The 19,559-nt window shown below is 43.2% G+C and overlaps 2 protein-coding genes across 2 annotated transcripts in view; one reads left to right on the top strand and one right to left on the bottom strand.

Moving 5' to 3' along the window:
• Nucleotides 1-5,065, top strand: part of LOC306733959 (urea transporter 1) — a gene marked incomplete at both ends in the record, with an annotated part of 17,893 nt that extends 12,828 nt beyond the window's left edge. Inside the window, 3 exons of the mRNA XM_079215277.1 lie at nucleotides 3,082-3,216; nucleotides 4,398-4,447; nucleotides 4,889-5,065. Of these exons, the coding sequence (XP_079071403.1) occupies nucleotides 3,082-3,216; nucleotides 4,398-4,447; nucleotides 4,889-5,065 (362 nt within the window). The remainder of the gene's footprint in view (nucleotides 1-3,081; nucleotides 3,217-4,397; nucleotides 4,448-4,888) is intronic.
• Nucleotides 5,066-7,296: 2,231 nt separating this feature from the next.
• Nucleotides 7,297-19,559, bottom strand: part of sema4f (sema domain, immunoglobulin domain (Ig), transmembrane domain (TM) and short cytoplasmic domain, (semaphorin) 4F) — a 46,370-nt gene continuing 34,107 nt past the window's right edge. The window contains exons 2-15 of the mRNA XM_079214632.1: nucleotides 17,097-17,242; nucleotides 16,944-17,003; nucleotides 13,593-13,691; nucleotides 12,816-12,927; nucleotides 12,595-12,714; nucleotides 12,297-12,451; nucleotides 12,031-12,212; nucleotides 11,500-11,641; nucleotides 11,164-11,383; nucleotides 10,762-10,871; nucleotides 10,464-10,615; nucleotides 9,960-10,015; nucleotides 9,611-9,801; nucleotides 7,297-9,169 (exon numbers count right to left, since the gene is read on the bottom strand). Of these exons, the coding sequence (XP_079070758.1) occupies nucleotides 8,447-9,169; nucleotides 9,611-9,801; nucleotides 9,960-10,015; nucleotides 10,464-10,615; nucleotides 10,762-10,871; nucleotides 11,164-11,383; nucleotides 11,500-11,641; nucleotides 12,031-12,212; nucleotides 12,297-12,451; nucleotides 12,595-12,714; nucleotides 12,816-12,927; nucleotides 13,593-13,691; nucleotides 16,944-17,003; nucleotides 17,097-17,242 (2,468 nt within the window). The 3' untranslated portion in view covers nucleotides 7,297-8,446. The remainder of the gene's footprint in view (nucleotides 9,170-9,610; nucleotides 9,802-9,959; nucleotides 10,016-10,463; nucleotides 10,616-10,761; nucleotides 10,872-11,163; nucleotides 11,384-11,499; nucleotides 11,642-12,030; nucleotides 12,213-12,296; nucleotides 12,452-12,594; nucleotides 12,715-12,815; nucleotides 12,928-13,592; nucleotides 13,692-16,943; nucleotides 17,004-17,096; nucleotides 17,243-19,559) is intronic.

Genomic DNA, 19,559 nt, shown 5'->3' with positions numbered 1-19,559 from the left:
CACACACACACACACACACACACACACACACACACACACACACACGCACAAATTAGAAAAACAGTAAAACATTTTAGTATTCTCTGGGGCCTCCTTCCCACACTGCCATTAGTCTTTAATGACACCCCTATGTGGGCCGGGAACAAGAGGGGGAAGTGCGAGGGTGTGACGAAGGAAGCAAAGAAGAGACTGAAGGAAGAACCGGGATTGAGAAACAAAGGGGAAATGGTTATGGTGAACAGGAAGATGGAGAGGAGGAGGATGAAGTGTGAAATAAAGAAGAGAGGAGGCGAGTGCAGAGGGAGCTGGCTGCTGGCTGCAGAAGAGCGTAGCTGTGAAAGAGGCCAAACAAACAAACAGTGGAAAGAGGGAGAGGGTGGCAGAGTAGCCCAGAGAGACAGTGAGGAGGCAGTACTGGGTGTGGTCAGTGGGATACAGGACCAGACTGCTAAACTGCTGACCACAATGCCTGCTAATAAGGAAAAGAATCTCAGCACGGCCTGGCGGTCATTTATGCGCGATGAATATTGGGAATACATGGATGATAATTTTGCATTCATACCGTTGTCATTCTCACAATGTATCTTTTGTTTAGCATGGATAGCTCAACATTTGGCTTCTATGTAGTGTATAGTTTTGGGTTTGAGAGAAATTGTACTCACCAAAATGTGACAATGCAACCAAGCAATTTAGCAAAGGATAATTCCCTCCCACTCGCCCAGGAGCATATTCATCTTAGAGCACGTGTGTGTAAATAATACATTGCCGCTACAGCAAATACTGTGTTACTTGTGTTCACTCTTCTGCCGAGTCAGACAGCGTTCAGTAATATTTCATGATGTTGCTCTAACCTCGGAAGGTAAAAATACATTTCTGCTCTAGGAGTCATGTTGCCACAAACATATGTACTGACTACATCAGTGAAACGGTCAGCAAGCAGTTTTAAAGCTCTTTTTTTTCCCTCAGCGGAGCAGTGGCAGTTGCTCTGGGTGGGGCTGCAAGACTGATGGCCTCTGCTTACACACACAGATGCAGTGTTTTCACCTCTAGCTTGGTTTGCGGACCAAATGCTAATTATTGCTGATTTTAACACAGGGTTACAGTTAATTAGGTTAAGACACACCTGTACAATTGCAAGCAATGTAATACATACAGTCCTGCAGTAGATTCCATCTTTGTGAATTATAAAGTGCCAAAAATGACCTTTTGCACCAACTCCTCTGTGAGGCTGTCAGTGTTGTATAGGAAGCTATTATAAAGGTGTTTCTATTGTTTTGTTTTGCAATATTTCTGCATTTTTTCGATCCGGTTTTGTAATGCGCGAAATGGAAATGGCGTACAAAAGGTACGTCGGTTATTTTGTGTGTGTTATAGTGTGACGGTTAGTTCAGATTCCCCAAAGTCATACAATAACATAAACAGATCCCTTTTAACATCAGTGCCAGGACACCGTGACATCACTGTTGGCTGTGGTTGGAGGTGCAACACTGCACACTTCTGATCCCACCCGTCAGTGATGCTGGCCTTTGAAACTGGATGATGGAATTGGGACTGAAAGATGCAATACCAAAATAAAACATTGATACTCAAGTTTGTTGATGTGAGAACAAAACACTTTTGAAAATGTGAAAGTAATTGTTATTTCACTTTAAAAGGTTCTTATTCCTGTGTGATTGATCTTCTCCACCAAAGCTTCCTCTTTTCCTCGGGTCTCCTTTTCTCATTCCTCATTATAGTAGAAGACCAAAAAAAAGCTGGAACCGTTTCATTTCGTGGCATACTAGAGAAACGCAGGGCCTTTGACAGCACTTCCTGTACCCATCCCTACTCGCCATCATCACATGACTACTGGCTGAACAGTCTTTTCCAAAGTGGAAAAATAGACAAAGCAGATGAATGACATGTCAACTCCTCCTTCATAGCGCATCATATCCTGGAAACACTGTTACATTAGTTCTGTTTAGATATGAGGCAAATCAACATTTCCTTATTAGGTTACAGTGCATGCAAATTACAATTTGATCTGAAGGCAACCAAACAACAGTGTGTGTCTAGCGCCTCCACATGGAGCATTCTAGTACAGACAAATATTTGTGTTTGTGTGTGTGTGTGTGTGTGTGTGTGTGTGTGTGTGTGTGTGTGTGTGTGTGTGTGTGTGTGTGTGTGTGTGTGTGTGTGTGTGAGAGAGAGAGTGGGTGGGTGTGTGTGTGTGTGTGTGTTTGTGTGTGTGTGTGTGTAAAAGACAACCGTGTTGTTTAGAGAATCTGACTCCACTTTCACTAAGCGACGTAGTTATGATGCGACGGCAGGCGGATGTTAGTGACGTGAGTCTGCAGCGGTGAAACTACAATGTTCAGGAGATGGACTATAAAAAGTGTATCTTAGATAGAGTGTTGCGTCATGCAGACAACATGAACAACATGGTTCAAAGTATCACTTTATTAACGAGGTTGGAATATAGTATAATATATATAAAAGTAAAACCAAGGGATTGTCAAAGAGAGTACAAAGCTACTAAACTGGCTCCTTGTTCAGTTTCAAACATGCTGAATTAAATACGTTCTCCCACTAACAATGTCTCATATCCCATTATGTTGTTATGGTTTATATGCTGATTGTAATCTGATCATAAGGATATGCAGTCAACAGTTTATGAAACACCACACAATGCAGTGTGACCTATAATGACTTGGTAGTGTTTTAAAATTGTAATGTGACAAAATAGTTGATTCAAAAGATGATAATCAAAGACATGACTCAGACTTTTTTGGAAAGGAAGATCCAATGTTTCCTATGGTAAAGGAGTTAAGGAAGCATTGACGCTCCTTTCCTTAGCATTTAGAGAATTCGAACAACTCCTATCTTGGCGGCCACTTAGATGCATCCGGGTCATTTCACTCAGTTAGGAACTTTCCTCAGCAAATAGGACTATTCGACCGCAGCCGGTCAGTATTTTTTTTGTGATTAGATCTATAACTCTCACTGTGTGTGTGTGTGTGTGTGTGTGTGTGTGTGTGTGTGTGTGTGTGTGTGTGTGTGTGTGTGTGTGTGTGTGTGTGTGTGTGTGTGTGCGTGAGACAGGTTTATCCGTGGCGGTGCGTCATGAATCTCTGTACTCAGGCCTGTCGGGGTTTAATGGAGCCCTGGGCTGCATGGCTGTTGGAGGACTGTTCTTCACCTTCAGCTGGAGGACCCACCTCTTTGCCATCGCCAGCGGTGACACACAAGCACACACAACAGTCGCTGCCTATTGTGCATAATGACAATGGTGGTGATCTTGCATACGACGATAATTAATTGAAGTACAAGGGGTGTAAAACGCAGCGCTTTCATTAAAAATAATATATAATGTGTACCTTGTATTGGATCAGCCAATAACCATAGCCGAGGTATCAGTATCAGGACGGAAAAAATGTGATTGTCAACACATAACTAACATAACCGATAAGTCTTCCATAGATATTTTTTATCCCTCTTATTTATTGTTGGTTTGTTTTTGTCCAACCTGCTTTCCACTCAGGATTTGTGTGGTATTGCTTTCAGTAATGACATGTTGCACAATATAGTTATCACACATTTGCAAAACAGCAATCTTTTATACTTAAAATGGGACTATCATTTTGAACACTCTATACTGTGGAGTATACGGAATAGCTTTCTCAACAGTTTTCTACAAAAAAAGCAGGGACCATATGAACAATTTATTTTCAATACAGGTATCTTCTTTAAATGAGTTAATCTTACTTAGTATACATATTACTTTCAGGAATATTACAATGAACAAAGTGCAGAGTAAAGCCAAATCTTTTTGCTTCTGTCATTATGGGATTCTGTCAAAAAGCAACATAAACCAATACACTGCTTCAATATGCTTTGTCAATGGTGCTAAAACTAATGCAGCGTTTCATATTGTCTCTGTCCATGGTGCTGAAACGCTCAGCTGCAATGCAGCGCTTATCACATCGACAATGATAGGACAAAAACAAACAAAAACACACTTTTAAGCCAACAAACTCAACCTTTTTGCCTTTTCAAAAAGTTAAAATATTTCATTTAAATACTCTTGGCTCTTTTAGGTTATATGGCTTTTTCACATTTGTCAGACTTAGGAACGAGACTCAATGCAGCAGCATCGCTAAGGCTGTTGTCTGTGGACCTAAAGCAACTCGTAACAAAACAGTCAGCTTCTTACTTTGACAATAAAGGAGAAATATGCACGGAAACAAATGTTTCATTCATGTCCTTTGGCAGTTTCTCTGCGTCAAATGGTTGTAATTGGTGAATAGTTTCTGTCATTTTGTCAGTTCAAAGCTTGATTTAATAGATTTCATTTTTTAGACTGGGCAGTCCTGTGTCATCGGATATATTTAGCCTAATTCCTTCTCCTCTGCATGCAGCCTTCCTCTCTGCATATGCTGACATCGCTCTGAGCAATCTGCTGGGAACTGTAAGTACACACACCTCAAGTCATGTGTGCATGAAGCAGCAACACTGAGAGGCATTCAACATTTCTATCCCATTGTTTTAAGCCTAGGATGAATCAATATTAGCTCCGAATTTAGCAATGGCATTGTTACAGAACAATATCAAGCTCCCAACTGGTGGGAACTAGTTATGCTAAAGGATAATGAAAAGGAGAGAAAAGCATGAATGCACTTTCCTCTCAGGGCTGAAAGTGTTAAGTCTGCTGCACACAGGATTATCAACCAGTGTTTCAAGTTTCTGGTATAAAGATGAGTCAATTAAACCACAGTTTCACATACAAAGGCATGGTGCTGTAGCCTGTCACTCTTCAACTCCTTTTACGTCTATAAAGCCTATTCTCACTCAAACTGTTCTACTTCACTCTCTCCTATTCATTCAAATCTCTCTCCCTTTCTTTCTCTAGGTTGGTCTCCCAGCATGCAGTTGGGCAGCCACTCTGACAGCCACACTGATGTTGCTGATGACCGGCAGTCTAACAGCATACCGCATCCCTATTGGTCAAGTCATGGCCCCTGAACACAACCTACGCTCCCGCAGCCAATGGGAAGCTGGGAACGCTGCAGCCAGCACTGATGTGTAGTAGTACCGTACCGTATCAGAACTTTGACTTTCTCCACAGGAAGAGCGGGACCAAACATGGAACATTTTCTATTGTATGATAAGAATCTCCATTCAGTATTCCAGAGGAATTTATTGTGCTGTGAACACAATAAGACAGTCCCAAATCAATATCTGCTTCGTATCTGGACCGTCCCTCTTTGGCTGGTGTAACTTGCTTGTTTAAGACAATAATATAACATGAACACACAACCTGAAAATATACAATCTAACACACTACTGTTTATAGCTGTCACAAGACTGACGCTACACTAGTGCGAAACCGCCAGCGCGCGAATAGCCTCCCTTAGCTAATGATGCTAGCCTCCGTTAGCTGTGTCCTGCTTCAGCAGCAAAACACTTACTAAACATCAAAACATGGCACCGCAAAAGCAAGCGAACTCAACCCAAATATATATGGCGATATATAAAGCTGTCACGACACATTTTGTCCACAAGGTGGCAATGTATGTTTAGTGATGTGTTTCTGAAATATTATGTCTTATTGTTGCTGTACGGCCTCTGGATCATTTTTGAGTTGATTTCAGCCGCCTGGAGTCATGTGCAGGGTACGAAGGAGCATTTTCAGTCTCTCTTCCTCAGTCGAACAACCTTTCTTCAAAGCCTTGTATGTAAGAATAGTCTATGGCTCCCTCTGGTGGATGAATCGTGGTACTGCTATGGTTTCTTCAAATGGCAACGTGTATCTGATCTTTTTTCGCTGATTTACATGGAATTAAAACCCATAGTGACATGTCAATGAGTTTTACAGTTACCTGAGGAATTCAAAATGGCACAGATGGCACACAAATGGCCAAGAGGATACCGCCTTAACGTGCCTCTGACTTTGCTTCACTTTAGCATCAGTTATTGCACAAGTAATAATCAGATGTTGTGGAAATGTTTGATGCAACTGTATCACCCCAAAGGGGTATTTAATCTAAATGTGAACAGTTTTGTCAGGCGGTATCATGTATGGCAGTGATTGTCAACCACTGTGCCGTGGCACACCAGTGGTTGACAATCACTGGCATCGTCAGGTGTGCCTTGAGAAAATGTCAAATTTCACTTAATTGGTCCAAAAAAAAATATTATTTAGTTGCCACAAATGATTTTCCATTATTGAGCGTCTGAGCTGCAATATAGTGGCTGGCAGAGTTATATAGAATAGGTCTACACCTTGTTTTGCTATTAAACAAACTAAACGTCCGTATGTTATTGATCTTATCTACAAGACAGCTTGTCATTTCTGGGTCGCGTCTACAACTCTTCTCTGCTCTGTTCCGCCCCGATAGGAGAGCCCACTGCGGACAGAGAGCGCGAAAAATATGTTGCGTGCTTTTCACAATGTGATTTGCTGCTGAAGCTATCAGTATTTTAAGCTATGAGCTCTCACTTTTAAAGCCCAACAGTTAATGTATTTCCAGGTCAAGACAAACATCCAACAGCCTGCAGCCTTCGGAGCTCCATCAATGACGTTTCTGACTTCGCATATCGAGGCTCTGGAAATATTCTTCCAAAAACCCTAAAAACACACTGCAGTGAAAAAGCCTGCACACTTTGTGGTTGTCATTAAAATAAATGAACACCATGTTTCCTTTAAGTCAGTATTTATCAAACTGGGGCGTATTACAGGTGGGGCGCAAGAGGAAATGCTGATTTTAAATGTTCACAGTCCACCGTTAACAGGTTACGCTTGCGCATGCGCGACTCTTGTCCTTTTGACTTGTCATTTTGCCACAAACCGATATTCATGAGATCTCGTATCGTAGCTTATTGTTTTCCACAATACGCTATTTAGTAGTAACTAAATATTAGTTCCTTTTTGCATAACTTTATTTTCATTTTTCTAACAAAGTGATAACACTTTTTTCTTGTCTGATGGAGCAATCTGGTTTACTTGAAACACTGAATACTCTTCCATGCCAATAGGTAGCACAATAATTACCTACCATATATGCTGCATTATGCTACAATGTGACATTTTGTAACTTTTTGGGTTGTTGGTATGGATTTTTTTATTGTAAAAAATGTGCCGCGGCTCAAAAAAGGTTGAAAAACACTGATGTATGCTGTGTTCCATCTTCATTTAGTCCAACCCAGTACACATATACTTCTACAGAAAGTTTTACTTTTATTATGATACCAAGATAATTTAAATAGACCTCGTAGTGCAGTAGTCCTCGTGCAGAGATACAGTATTCATTCTGGGCATGTCATTTTTGAGCAGGGGCCGAGGCCTGGGTGGGGTTCAAGAGGTTTTTATGCGATATAATTCTCAACTTAAAAAGACACACACACACACAGCAGAATTTGTTTCAAATTGTTCTCACATCCAGATTTTCAACAGACGGTATAGGAACAGTTAACAGCAACTTTTTTTTAGGCTTTATTACAAAACAACATGACAAAAGCAATACATTTCTTAAAGTTTCCAACTCACAAAACGAGGTGATGGTGACTTTGTGTCTGGCAAGGTCCATTCCGTGAGACCGAAATTAATTTCCCATCTTTTGGAAAATCATGAACTCCTGTTTCAGTAACTGTGAAGGTGAACAGTGACAGATCTGGTCACTTACGTCTGCTGTGCATCCTAAACGCTCCACAATGACACAAATTGGATCGGTGTTCTCGACCCCCATCACCCTTCTTGACCTCTGCGGTAGTTTAGGCAGGGACAGCCCGGTCACGGTCACTGTAGCCCATCTGAGGAACTCTCTATGTTTAGTCTCTGAGAGGGACATCTCTCTGTCTGAAGCCCAGGCCCCGTGCAAGGACTGTCCCAGGACTGTGCAGTCTATGGCTCAGCAGTCTCTTAGTGCCTTTGGACCAGATCGGGTCTGGGGTTGGAGTGATGTGTCAGAGAGAGGAACATAAATACAGAGAGTAACAGAGAGTGCAGAGAGATTCAAAGTGCACTTTTCTTTTGCGGTGCCATCAGGAGAAGAGAATGAGAGAGCAAACAACAGCAGTTAAGTTAAGGAGAAAGACAATATGGCTTTTCTATGTCTACACATGTAGACATTTCATCTTTGATTTTTTTTCAACATTTAAATTGAGCAATATCGCACTCAGCTCCGCATCCACAGTCAAGTTCAGATTGCTCATATTTACATTTTATATTACATCCGACACATTTATTCAGCTGTGGCTCTCATCCTGAAGGACTCACAACACTGTAACACGTTTTCTCTCTCACATGCTTTGACATAAATTATCATATATTTCTCATATATCTCTTTAGTCTCTCTTCATGCCACAGCTCCCATTCGAAGGCCTTTGACAGTAGCAATGTGGAGGTCCTCCTGGTTTCATTCAGTTTGTTTGGAGGATGCAAAACGGTGCGATCAACATTTGTATCTTTTCATATCGAACTTTCTTCACACTTTGCCAGTGGTGCTGGTGATTTAAACATGGGGAAGCTGGCCAGCTCCTCCTCTAGTCCTTTTATTCCCTCCCCTAACCCGTCCCCCAGACCCTCATCCACGTCGTCCCTCTCCCCCAACTTCCTCTCTCCCACCTCAGGCCTCCCTCTCTCCCCCGTCCTTCCATCCAGCAAGTCTGCAGCTAAAATTTCAGAGGTGAACTTCAGCCCGCTGCTACTCGTGTTGCAGTTGGCATACAGAGCGTTCCCATTGCCATTGCTGGGGTTGCTGTGGATCAGGGTGCCGCTGTAGCTGTTGCCATGGTGACCACCATTCCCCTGGTTGCTAAGAAGCGATGTGGTCGTGGTCGTGGTCGCCATCCCGTTGCGTTTTTCCGTCAATTTGAATCCCTCGGACAGCAGGCTGGCACTGCTGGGAGACTGCGGCGTGGCTGAGGAGCCCAGCAAGTCCCGCCCCTTGTCTGAAGACAGCGAGTTATCCGGCAGGTGGCAACCCTGGCGGGCAATGCTGCGCTGGGGCATCACGAAGTAGAGGAGAAATACACCGAACGCTAAACCCAAGACGAAGAAAATGATGTAGATGGCCAGGACGTGACGACCTCCTGCTGTCGCCACGGCTCCTCCAGCACTCGGGCCTTCTAGTGTCAAGTGATAGGCTGCCCTGCGGCAGGGGGTGGGGTCTCGGCTACCTGGTCCCGCCTCCTGGAGCAGAGCAACGTGACATAGAAGAGGAAGAGAGTTGATTTTAAGTTTAATTATAGGGGGAACACTTTGCATTTAGTGGTAAGTGGTATTCCGTCTGTATATTTAATATTGCTATTGTATTCTTCTTACTGTTTTTTATTACTGTTTATTTTTATTACTTGATTTTTATTTACCATGTGTCTCTTGTGTGCACTGCTGCTGTAATCCTGCAATTTCCCCACTGCGGGACCAATAAAGGATTATCTTATCTTTTATCTTAGATGGTTGGAAATCGAGTTTCCAACCATCTAAGATTTCCATAACCGCAGTGTTTATCGATAAAAAATAATTCCACTAAAACACTATAGCTGCCACAATAAATCATGAATTATGACTTTACAATAGCAGGAAAAAGTGGGATAGGGTAAATAAGGTGAGCTAAAAGTTTTGCCTGTGTACCTGGCATGTGCAGATGTACTTCCCAAGGCTGTCCTCTGTGACAGTCACCTCCAGGTCAGAGTGGTGCTGCCTGGTGTGCCTGTGGGGAGGATGCTCCCAGCTGCAGGACCGCGGGGACAGCTGGACGCACGGCAACAACAGGCGCAGACCCACGGAAACCCGCAGCTCCCTAATGGATGGGGTGCAACGCCCTGGAGGAGACAACAAGCAGGGAGACAGATGAGAGGTGAATGATAGAGAAAACGGACATATAGATAATATAGAGATAGAGATCATATAGTTATACAACACAGGTTTGAAATCATCACCAATCAGAATGCAGTGTCTTATACAGACGGGATGCACGTACCCTCCGCTACATCACACTTTCTCAAGGCGTTGTCGACAATATCGCCTGGATCGGGCCTGGAAACACACACAAAAAATTGTCACATTCTTGCATCATATTTTAGTAGCAAAACCACTTTACTTGGTGCCTGATTTTTGTCATGTATCTTCACATTGATTAGTCTATCTACGGATAGTGATAAATTAGGATATTATTAGATTAGAGTATTAATACTCAGAGATTGCAAAAATGATCTGGTTTGTATGTGGACAAAATATGTTTCTCTTTTTTTTGCTGTTGGATACACTAAGGATTTTAAGACTTTAAGGTATCAGGTTATGGTATATTTTGAAAGGTTTGAAAAAAAATAATACACAAAATGAATGATGAATTAACATACTATAAAGAAAATAGGTCAATGTTCACAGATAACTAAATCCACTAGTGGGTAAGAAAATGCTGTCTGCCTTTGGTGCTCATTTTTGGAAGGTTTCCAGTTCTCAGAGATATTCCTGCGGTACTCACTCTGCTGTTGTGGGCTTGCAGGCGTCCTCCTCTGTGCTCCACACACAGCCCAGTCCTCTGGCTCTGGCACACACGGCACAGCTGGGATACAGAGCGCAGCCTTCAGCCTGGACACGAGCCAGAGACAGAGGGCTGCCCACCAGAGCCCAGCCCTGGAAACACAGGGCACCATTACAGAAACACTGAGCAACATAACAGATCCTTCTGAGCGCTGCAGATTAACATATGTGTGTGTGTGTGTGTGTGTGTGTGTGTGGTGTTGTTGTGCAGTATGAACGCGAATGCATGTGCAAAATACCTGGTGTAGCAATATATTGTTGACAGGCTCTTGTGAGGCAAACAGAGAAAGCTCCTGCAGTAAGGTAGCGTTCTGGCCCACTACTGCCACTTGGTGGAGCTCCCCACGATCTGCAACACACATGTTTATTTTTATCTTTTTATATATGCAACCCTGAATTTAGTTTATTTAGTTTATTTCATATCAAAATCTAAATGTATTTACATAACATGAGGACGGTCATACAATGATCTGTTAAATCTGCCATGTCCATGAACGTTTACATGTCTGAGTACAGCAAGCCACAATGTATGAATTAGTTATGTCAATACAGTATTTATCTGCATTAACTCTAGTTAACTAGTTTCCACAGACAGTTTGAGTTTATCCTGTGTCCTTTCCTCTCCTCATCTCTCTCCTCACCCGTTCCAAGGTGCAGCACTGCTCCCCTCCGATCCACTCCGCTGCCCGTCTCCGCCCGAGTTACAGCCAGCTTGGTGTATCGGATTCCCTTCCGGACCAGCAGGGGCGCTGCAGTTACACTGTTCTCCATCAGGGGGTGGTCTCTTACAAATGTCAACACCTTGTCGGGAAGCTTGAGGGAGGACTCAAACCCCTCGGCCTTCAAAGCATTGTTCAAACACTACAAAACATGCGGGGGAGAGTGAGAAAGAACATAGTTCATATTGATATAGTAGAATGTAATGAATGTAGAATGTGTAAAGTAGACAGTTGTTATGTAGCTGCACAGTTTAGTACCTGGCCAGGCCTCGGTGTGGGGACCGGTTCAGGGTTGATCCAGTTCTCGCAGGTCTTCTTCAGCTCTTTAAAGGGGCCGTCCATCACTTTGCTGATGTCAGACAGACTGAAAACACACACTGCTGACAACTCTTCACGCTCCCTATGCAAAGGGGGAAAGAATGGTTACCATCAAGCCATGCTGTTCAATCTCAAAAGAATAGTTTGGCTTTTTGGGAAATGAGTGTATTCCCAATTGACGAAAGTGAGATGAGAAGATTGATACCACTCTTCCGCTGTACAGTAAATATGAAGCTACAGGCAGGAGACAGACTGGAAATGGGGGAAATAGCTAGTGTTGCTCTGTTTTTCAGTCACTGTTAAACTCACAGAAGTCACTGAGCTTTAGTTCAATATTTATCTCCCTCTATCTCTGCTCCACCTGCCGAGCTCACACAGTTGTTTTTCAATGACTACAACAACAGAAACAAATCAGTATCTCAAAAGAAAGATACTCTGGTGTCCCTTCCCTTGCTTGCTCCTCCCGCTTACCACTGGGAGGTGAACAGCCCGTAGAAGTGGGTGCTGCTGGGATCGCCCGGTGTGTGCTCCGTGGTGAAAACATCTGTGAGGACGTTGTAGCGCTGGCCGCTCGGTTTGTCCTCACACACCAGCTGGGCCTTGAGGAAGGTGGTCCAACGCCGCTGCAGAGTCTTCATCCCTCCCACGTCAGACTGAACGGACAAACCCGACAGTGAAGTCACATGAGGCGATCAGTCAGTCAGTCAGTGGATAATTCAGTCAAGGCGGTGTGTTACCTTGCAGACTCGTGCCACCCTGGGCACTTTGACTTTGGTGTAGAGGTCATACTCTTTGGCCACCTCGGTGAAGAAGAAGTAGATTTTGTCATCGTCTCCTGTCGGGTTGCTGTCTACAGACTGCTCTATGAAGGCGGAGCTCACAAACTCTGGGTCTGAGAAAAACACACACACACACACACTTTTTCTTTTTCCTGTGGGAAAGTATGACTTTGATCATTTTAAGTGAAAGTGTGCTTGTGTCTGTGCGTGTCTGTGCATATGGGGATTTATTTTATTTTGTGCATGTGTGTCTCACCACTGAGCCAGTTGATGGATCGCTCAGTTCGGATGCGGTCCTGCTCAGCGCCCGTTGCCCGGGAGATGTCGAACAGCGTTCCCAGGAAGTTACTGGTGGCTGCCGTGTAAAGGGTACCGCCTAGACAAAAGAGAGGGAAAGAAGTGAGTTAGTACATTGAATTAGGCAAACACTCTGATCAACCTGGTAGAAAAACAAACAAGTCAGTGGTACTGTCCCACCTGCCATAACAGCTGTGTAGTGCTGACTCGGCTCAAAGGGACACTTTCCCTTCCCCGTCTCCATCTTTACCATTCCATCCTCGGCTTTCTCCAGAGTGAAGGAGGAGAGATCCTGCAGGACGGTAGGAAAAGAGATGTTAGAACCACAACAACACTAAGTCGACAAATAAATAAAGGTCATTTTGTCGATTATCCTGTTTATTAAAAGCTGGCTTGTGTTTTATTATCTTCTAAATTACTGACAGTGAATCTTGTTTTTCTTGGAATTAGATTAGATAGAGGTTTTCACTATAATCAAATTGTCACTCGCAAGAAAAACATCAAAACGCTTTTGTTGGTTGACTGGCACCAAACCTTTTTCTAATAAGTACTGAGGAAAAGTGTGTGTGAGAACAAGTTCACTGCGGTGGTAGAACAACAGAGTGTGTGCGTGTGCTTTTGTTTGTGAGCTCTTCTTCCTGTCAGTTTGGTGAATGAGTGGGTCACATACATTTCATTTGCAACTCTTAATGCTCATACTGCAGACACGCATAGGGACACAAGTGCAAGCAAACACACACACATCGGTTTGGAATTACAGCGCGCTGCAGCTGCGTGTGTGTGCAGTGGTGGATAGATCCTCGACCAAAGATCTGCCCTAGAACGTCTCACTCTCACACATGCAGGCACGGACAAACAGGAGGAAGGCCTCACTCACACACACACACACACACACACACACACACACACACACACACACACACACACACACACACACACACACACACACAAACTTACCAGGAAGGCACACTGGGGGTCGAAGGCGTATGTGCCACACACGTAGACGCGTCCGTCGCCCAGAAACTCCAGCAGACGGATGTAATTATTACAGTCGACCTGCAGGGGGAGACAAACACCCAGAAATCAAGATAAAACCTTTACATCCAGGCTAAACTTCTGAAATATATTGTATTCTTTAATAAACGTGTTTTTGCCAGTGAACAGAAGTGGTCCCGTATTAGCTAATCTGAGTTAAAGAAGAAAGGTTGGAGTGGCTCCTGACAACGGCTCTAGAGTATTAATCATTCTGAATGGAAATTGGAGACCCCACTGATGGGAGAGACACTTGAGACCCCCATTGCTACCAGCATAGACCATCCTCACTAATTCACACTGACACAGGCATGCAAACTGCAACTTAAGACCACTTTTTCATGAATAAATAATACATTCAAAAATATGCACGTGTGCTCCTTTGTCAGTCTCATAAATACACAACATAAATGATGCATTTGTTGAGCTCCCCTCTCTTCATACGCGCATAATCAGTCCGCAGCCGCTATGGAAAAACACCCTCATTGTTCCTCCCCAGTTACCATGAAACCATGACGCAGGCAGTTTTTAGTAAGCTTGTGTGTGTGCGTGTGTGTGCGTGTGTGTGCGTGTGTGTGTGTGTTTGTGTGTCTTTGTGTGCCATCTTGGATGAGCTCCAGGCCTGAGTCACCTTCGGCCCCCTGGGACCTGATCCTCTCTGATGCCCAGATCATGTCGCCCGAATCAGAAGCCCCACACAGACACCAACAACCTGTCCCGTGAGATGGAGGGAGAGCCAGGGAGAGAGACAGAGAGCTCAGGCTGCTAACAATGGGATCATTTTGGGATTAGCTGTTCCATTGGTCCAAAATTGACCTTATTCATGCTAATAAGATTCATTCACAATCTGGCATGAGGTGGATCGAATGCCTCTATTCTGTTCAATTCTATTTTATTATATTCTCTGCGCGTCTGTTGGAGATCATAATTAAACCTCATTATCGTAAGCGCTCTCGTTTCCTTCAAGATAGTTGGTACTCCACCAGATTTTGCTTTTTTTGACAATGTGAAGTGAAATTATGGGCCTGTTTTTTGTTTGTTTTTTAAGCTGCTATCATTAATATTCTTCATTCTAAATAGATGACTAGTCCAATGACTATGTGTTAAGTGAAAGTTGCTGTACGTATTGACGGACTCAGTAGCCTTTCAGCTCCTGCTTTGGCTTTCAGGCCCATAAACATAAAGGCCCATAAACTCTCACTGCTGAGATAATCCTACAGTGCACTACCAGTCCAGCACCAAATCAGACAGACGTAGTTAGAAACCAGCTTGGGTTTGGTAAGACAATAGAAAAAATGTGTGAATGCTAATGTTACTCTGCGTCTGCTGGATGTGTCACTTTCTGCCAGCAACAACTTTATAAGGCGATTATGTGTCAATGTTGGGGTTGCTGCTAGTTGCGTTGCCCCCATGTGGCGTTTACTTTGTGTTAATACTGATAATTGTCTGATTGATTTTCTGTCTTTGAACTCTCTGTACCACAGTGAAATGAATTTCACTCTGAGAGTCAAACCTGATATTGGCCTGTGTGTCAATCAGTCCCAACCCATTACTCTCATGAAACATGTTCATGTGTTGAAAGGCAGCACAAACATGTGTGTATAGTCTCCAGTCAACACCAAACAATAATCACTGTTGAGTCAACAGTTGTTGACGTGTGAATTAATTTTGAGCTCAGGAGAGCACGGCGAGCCTACCTTCTCAAAAACAACATCAATGATGTTTTGTTCTGCCTCATGATGTTTGCATCAGACTCCAGTGAAATACTATTCTATCTCTGACAACACCTCCTGATCTCCTGTGTTTAGAAACTTCCAGCTGATAGAAGTCGAGCATTGCGTAACCCTCCAAACTTGCCCGGATGTGTCCCTCTGAGTCTGTAGCCTTTGCATGATTCACACACACAGACAGACAGACAGACAGACAGACAGACAGACAGACACACACACACACGCACACACACACACACACACACACACACACACACACGCACACACACGTCTCTCAGGGTCAACTTCAAGGTAGTTTCTTGTTGAGTCTACCGTCTTGTCTCTCTAATCTAATTTATTGTCTCTCTCTTTCTTTCTCTCTCTCTCTTCTTTCCCATCACTTCCATCTATCTTTCTTCCCCTTCCTGCTTCCTCCCCTCTCTCCATCTTCTTAATCACTCTGACTCACATGTAATCTTGTAATCAATGTCTTCTAAGAAAAAAACACAACCCTTCTGTTTCCTGCCTTTATCAGCCATTCACCTTAGCAGAAAACTGCGCTGATGATGATTGCATGAAATGGGTCAAAACTAATTGCACTTCTTCTGTTAATACACAGTGCTTCCATGAGCTTTGTTTATCTTTGGATTTGACCTAAATTGCTGGAAATTGCTGGACCAAAAGCGGTTTTCAGGCATTTCTTTGAGCATCATCAGTTCATTAAAAGGCAAGATTATGAAGATAAAGCTCTATTTCAATCTGCCCGTTAATAAACTGTCAAAAACAAAGAATCAGTAACACATCACTCAACAAATACAGTTCCAGTGTACAGTTAGTTTACTGTCAGCAGTTTGGTTGATGTCCTGTTGTAGACAAAGCATATTGAGATATACGGCTTGAGTGTACAGTACGCTCTATTTAATCAGTTTCATACACAGTTACTGGACATCTGTGACTACACACCACTCTTATTCTCTAACTGTCTCTTTCTCTCCATACACACACACACACACACACACACACACACACACACACACACACACACACACACACACACACACACACACTCGTAGGATTTGGCATGAGTCCCAGAACTTCCCATCCGATGCCTAACAGCACAGGGTTGTGACACACACACACACACACACACACACACACACACACACACACACACACACACACACGTATAGGGGCATGAAATCACACATTTCAAATCTCTGAGGCCACTTGAAACCACAAAATTATACTCAAAATAAAAAGGGAATAACACTATACTTGGGTGTGTTTTTTTGTGGTCTGAATCCTTCCAGTCCTTTATCAAATCTTTTTAGCTTTTTAGGTATAGACTTTCAATAGTTTTTGTAAAAACGTGTATAAAAAATCTAATATTGGCACCAACACATATTATCTCGGCACCACCGGGCCAAACAACGTGTACATAAACATAAATATAACAGAAGACGCCGTGTGAGAGGACAATACACACACACACACACACACACACACACACACACACACACACACACACACACACACACACACACACACACACACACACAGCTCTCACCTCCGTCTTTCCCTTTGCCACACAAGACCTCCTCTTCTCTTCTGGCACATCCCAAACAATCTGAGAGGATTGAAGACAAAGAAGATCAACACTGTTAATAATAGAATGAGACAAATAAAATGACCAATCACTCAACACACACACTCTTCTTACCACTTTTGGTTTTTGGTTCAGCTTGTTGGTGTCCACCGCCAGTATTGCATCCCTGGCACCCAGGAACAGCGTGCCTGTTGAACGGTCCAGCAGGAAGGTGCTGAAGTTGGCCACGCCCTGGAACTTCTCCCGAACAAGAATAGTGTCTGTGGACCGAAAGAAAAGAGATTTTCAACATTCAGGGGAAGTTAGTGCCGCGAGGAATCTGGAATAACTATGATTAGGCTCCTTAAAGTCATGTAAATGTTAGAATAAATGTTTGACAGGATGAGATGAATCTGACACCATTTTCCCAGAAAGAGGTTTAAAGAGATGAAGGATGGAGGGGATGAGAGATGAGAGTAACCCTTGTTTCACCCTGTCCTCGTACACAATCACAGCGACAGATTAACCCATTTAATCCCTCTCAGTCCAAGTCTTTTTTTATTTTTCTCTCTGTTTGGTGCCGTTTTCCCCTTTTTCCTTTCCGAACAGTCACACACACGACAAACATCAACTTCCAAACATTCTTCTGGGTTTCTAGCTATCGGCTTCTATATTAATGTTTCCTAATATTGATTCAGAGTCACATCCACTGCTGTGGAGAAATACCCCAAACTGAATTATGCATAATCATGATATATAATGAAAAATGTATGAATCTTTTACATAATATATGATGTGTAATCTCTGCTGTGTTTGCCTTTTTAATCAAAAAAATATCCCAAACGCTTTTGTATCGTTTTACAGCTCTTGTTTGCTCTCTCCGTCGCACTCTCTCCTGCTCCATCATCCACTACAGGACCCAGTATCCATATGTGTGTGTGTGTGTGTGTGTGTGTGTGTGTGTGTGTGTGTGTGTGTGTGTGTGTGTGTGTGCGTGCATGTGCGTGTGCGTGTGTGTGGCATGTCAAGTCATCAGGGGAAAGATTAAAGATGAATGCTAATCAATGAAGCCTGTAATATTTTTCACAAATCAAACAAGAGCAAAACAATATGCTACACATAACTCATTTCACATCATTCAGTGTATTTGCACAATCAAAAACGTAATGGAACATGACTAATGACTATAACAAAGCTCACACCCTCCTTTGGGCAAACACAAACAGATGCAGACTCACAACTTAATATGAGATACTGTGTTAATCTTGAGCAGTTTTCTGCTTTCTGTTTGTAAGAAGAGGACTGCGTTCAAATTGTTGTTGTTCAAAAGAGGTTTTCATTTCATCCTTCCTCCAAACACACACACACACACACACACACACACACACACACACACACACACACACACTCACACACACTCACTCTCTCCTCTACTTCAGACGTCAAACAGAATCATAAGCCCATAAACGGTAGACAGGAGAACAAACAGCATAACTCTCCATAATGGGCTTTTCTAACTCACCTGATAATATGGGAACTCTGAGAAAGGGAGATGAAAGGAGAGAACAAACACAACATGCACACGCCCAGTATTATTCTGCAGGTCGAGGTGAGGAGGTGACAATGAGATTGTGTACATTACAACAACTCGGAAAGGAGCAGGTGTTGTCAGTCAAAACGACCATTCATGTAATCACCTTCATCAAGGTAATTGCTAAAAGGAAGACAATAAGTACGATGATAACTTATTTCCCAAATCATACAAAAGAGAATGGAGTTTGAGGGGGAAATCCTTTGAGTTCCATCCACCCATAACAGTTTTAATCTTTTAGGCGACAGCTGCCAATTCGGGGGGTCATGTTACTCAAAGTACCATGTCAGAATATTCTGATTGATGGCACTCGCCGTTGACATGGTTTTCCACTTAGAGCCTGTCTGTGTTATTCTGTGTCGAGAAAAAAAAGATCCTAACACACTGACATCTGCCCGCAACTGAATCACAGACATTTTCTCTCCCCCTGCCCTCGGTCCAGTCGGTTTGTGTCTGTTTCCCGTAACGTTCCACATCAATGTCATTTCTCATTCACTAAGGAGCCATCTGTTCGGCTGAAAGCCTCCGGGCAGTGAAACAGCAAGCCGCACGCTCTGATTTGCTCGCTGTGGGCCGGCACTTCCTGAAAATCGGCCAATGACAGGAGGGAGATTGCTCTCTGTTGAAGCAGATGAATACGAGACACAATTGTTGAACTGTTCCTCAAATACAACAAAGCAGCTGATAATCATGTGTTGAGCTGTTCTGTGTTCCCCTTGATTAAACGTGTTTGTTGTGTCCTTCTTCCACTTTTACGCGCCGAGCTAATGAAATAAACACGTCTCTCCTCAAACTGTCAATCAAAGCTGACTTCAAATGAAACCTGAAGGAGACATGGGAAACCTCTGAGTCTCATTCTGTCTTCTTTTCACACTTCTGTCTCTTTTGTCGCTTCTCTTCCTCTGCTCCGTCATCCATCCATCCTTTCATCCCCCTGCAGCCTCACATCGCCGGAAGACATCACATCTTCATACTCACTTTTCTGCCTGTCTTTCTGCCGGTCCAAT

This window comes from Taurulus bubalis (genome assembly GCF_910589615.1).
Source record: "Taurulus bubalis genome assembly, chromosome: 3".
In the NCBI taxonomy this organism is placed as follows: domain Eukaryota; kingdom Metazoa; phylum Chordata; class Actinopteri; order Perciformes; family Cottidae; genus Taurulus; species Taurulus bubalis.
Note: the sequence above shows the minus strand (reverse complement) of the source record. Positions and strands in the feature narration are given on the sequence as shown.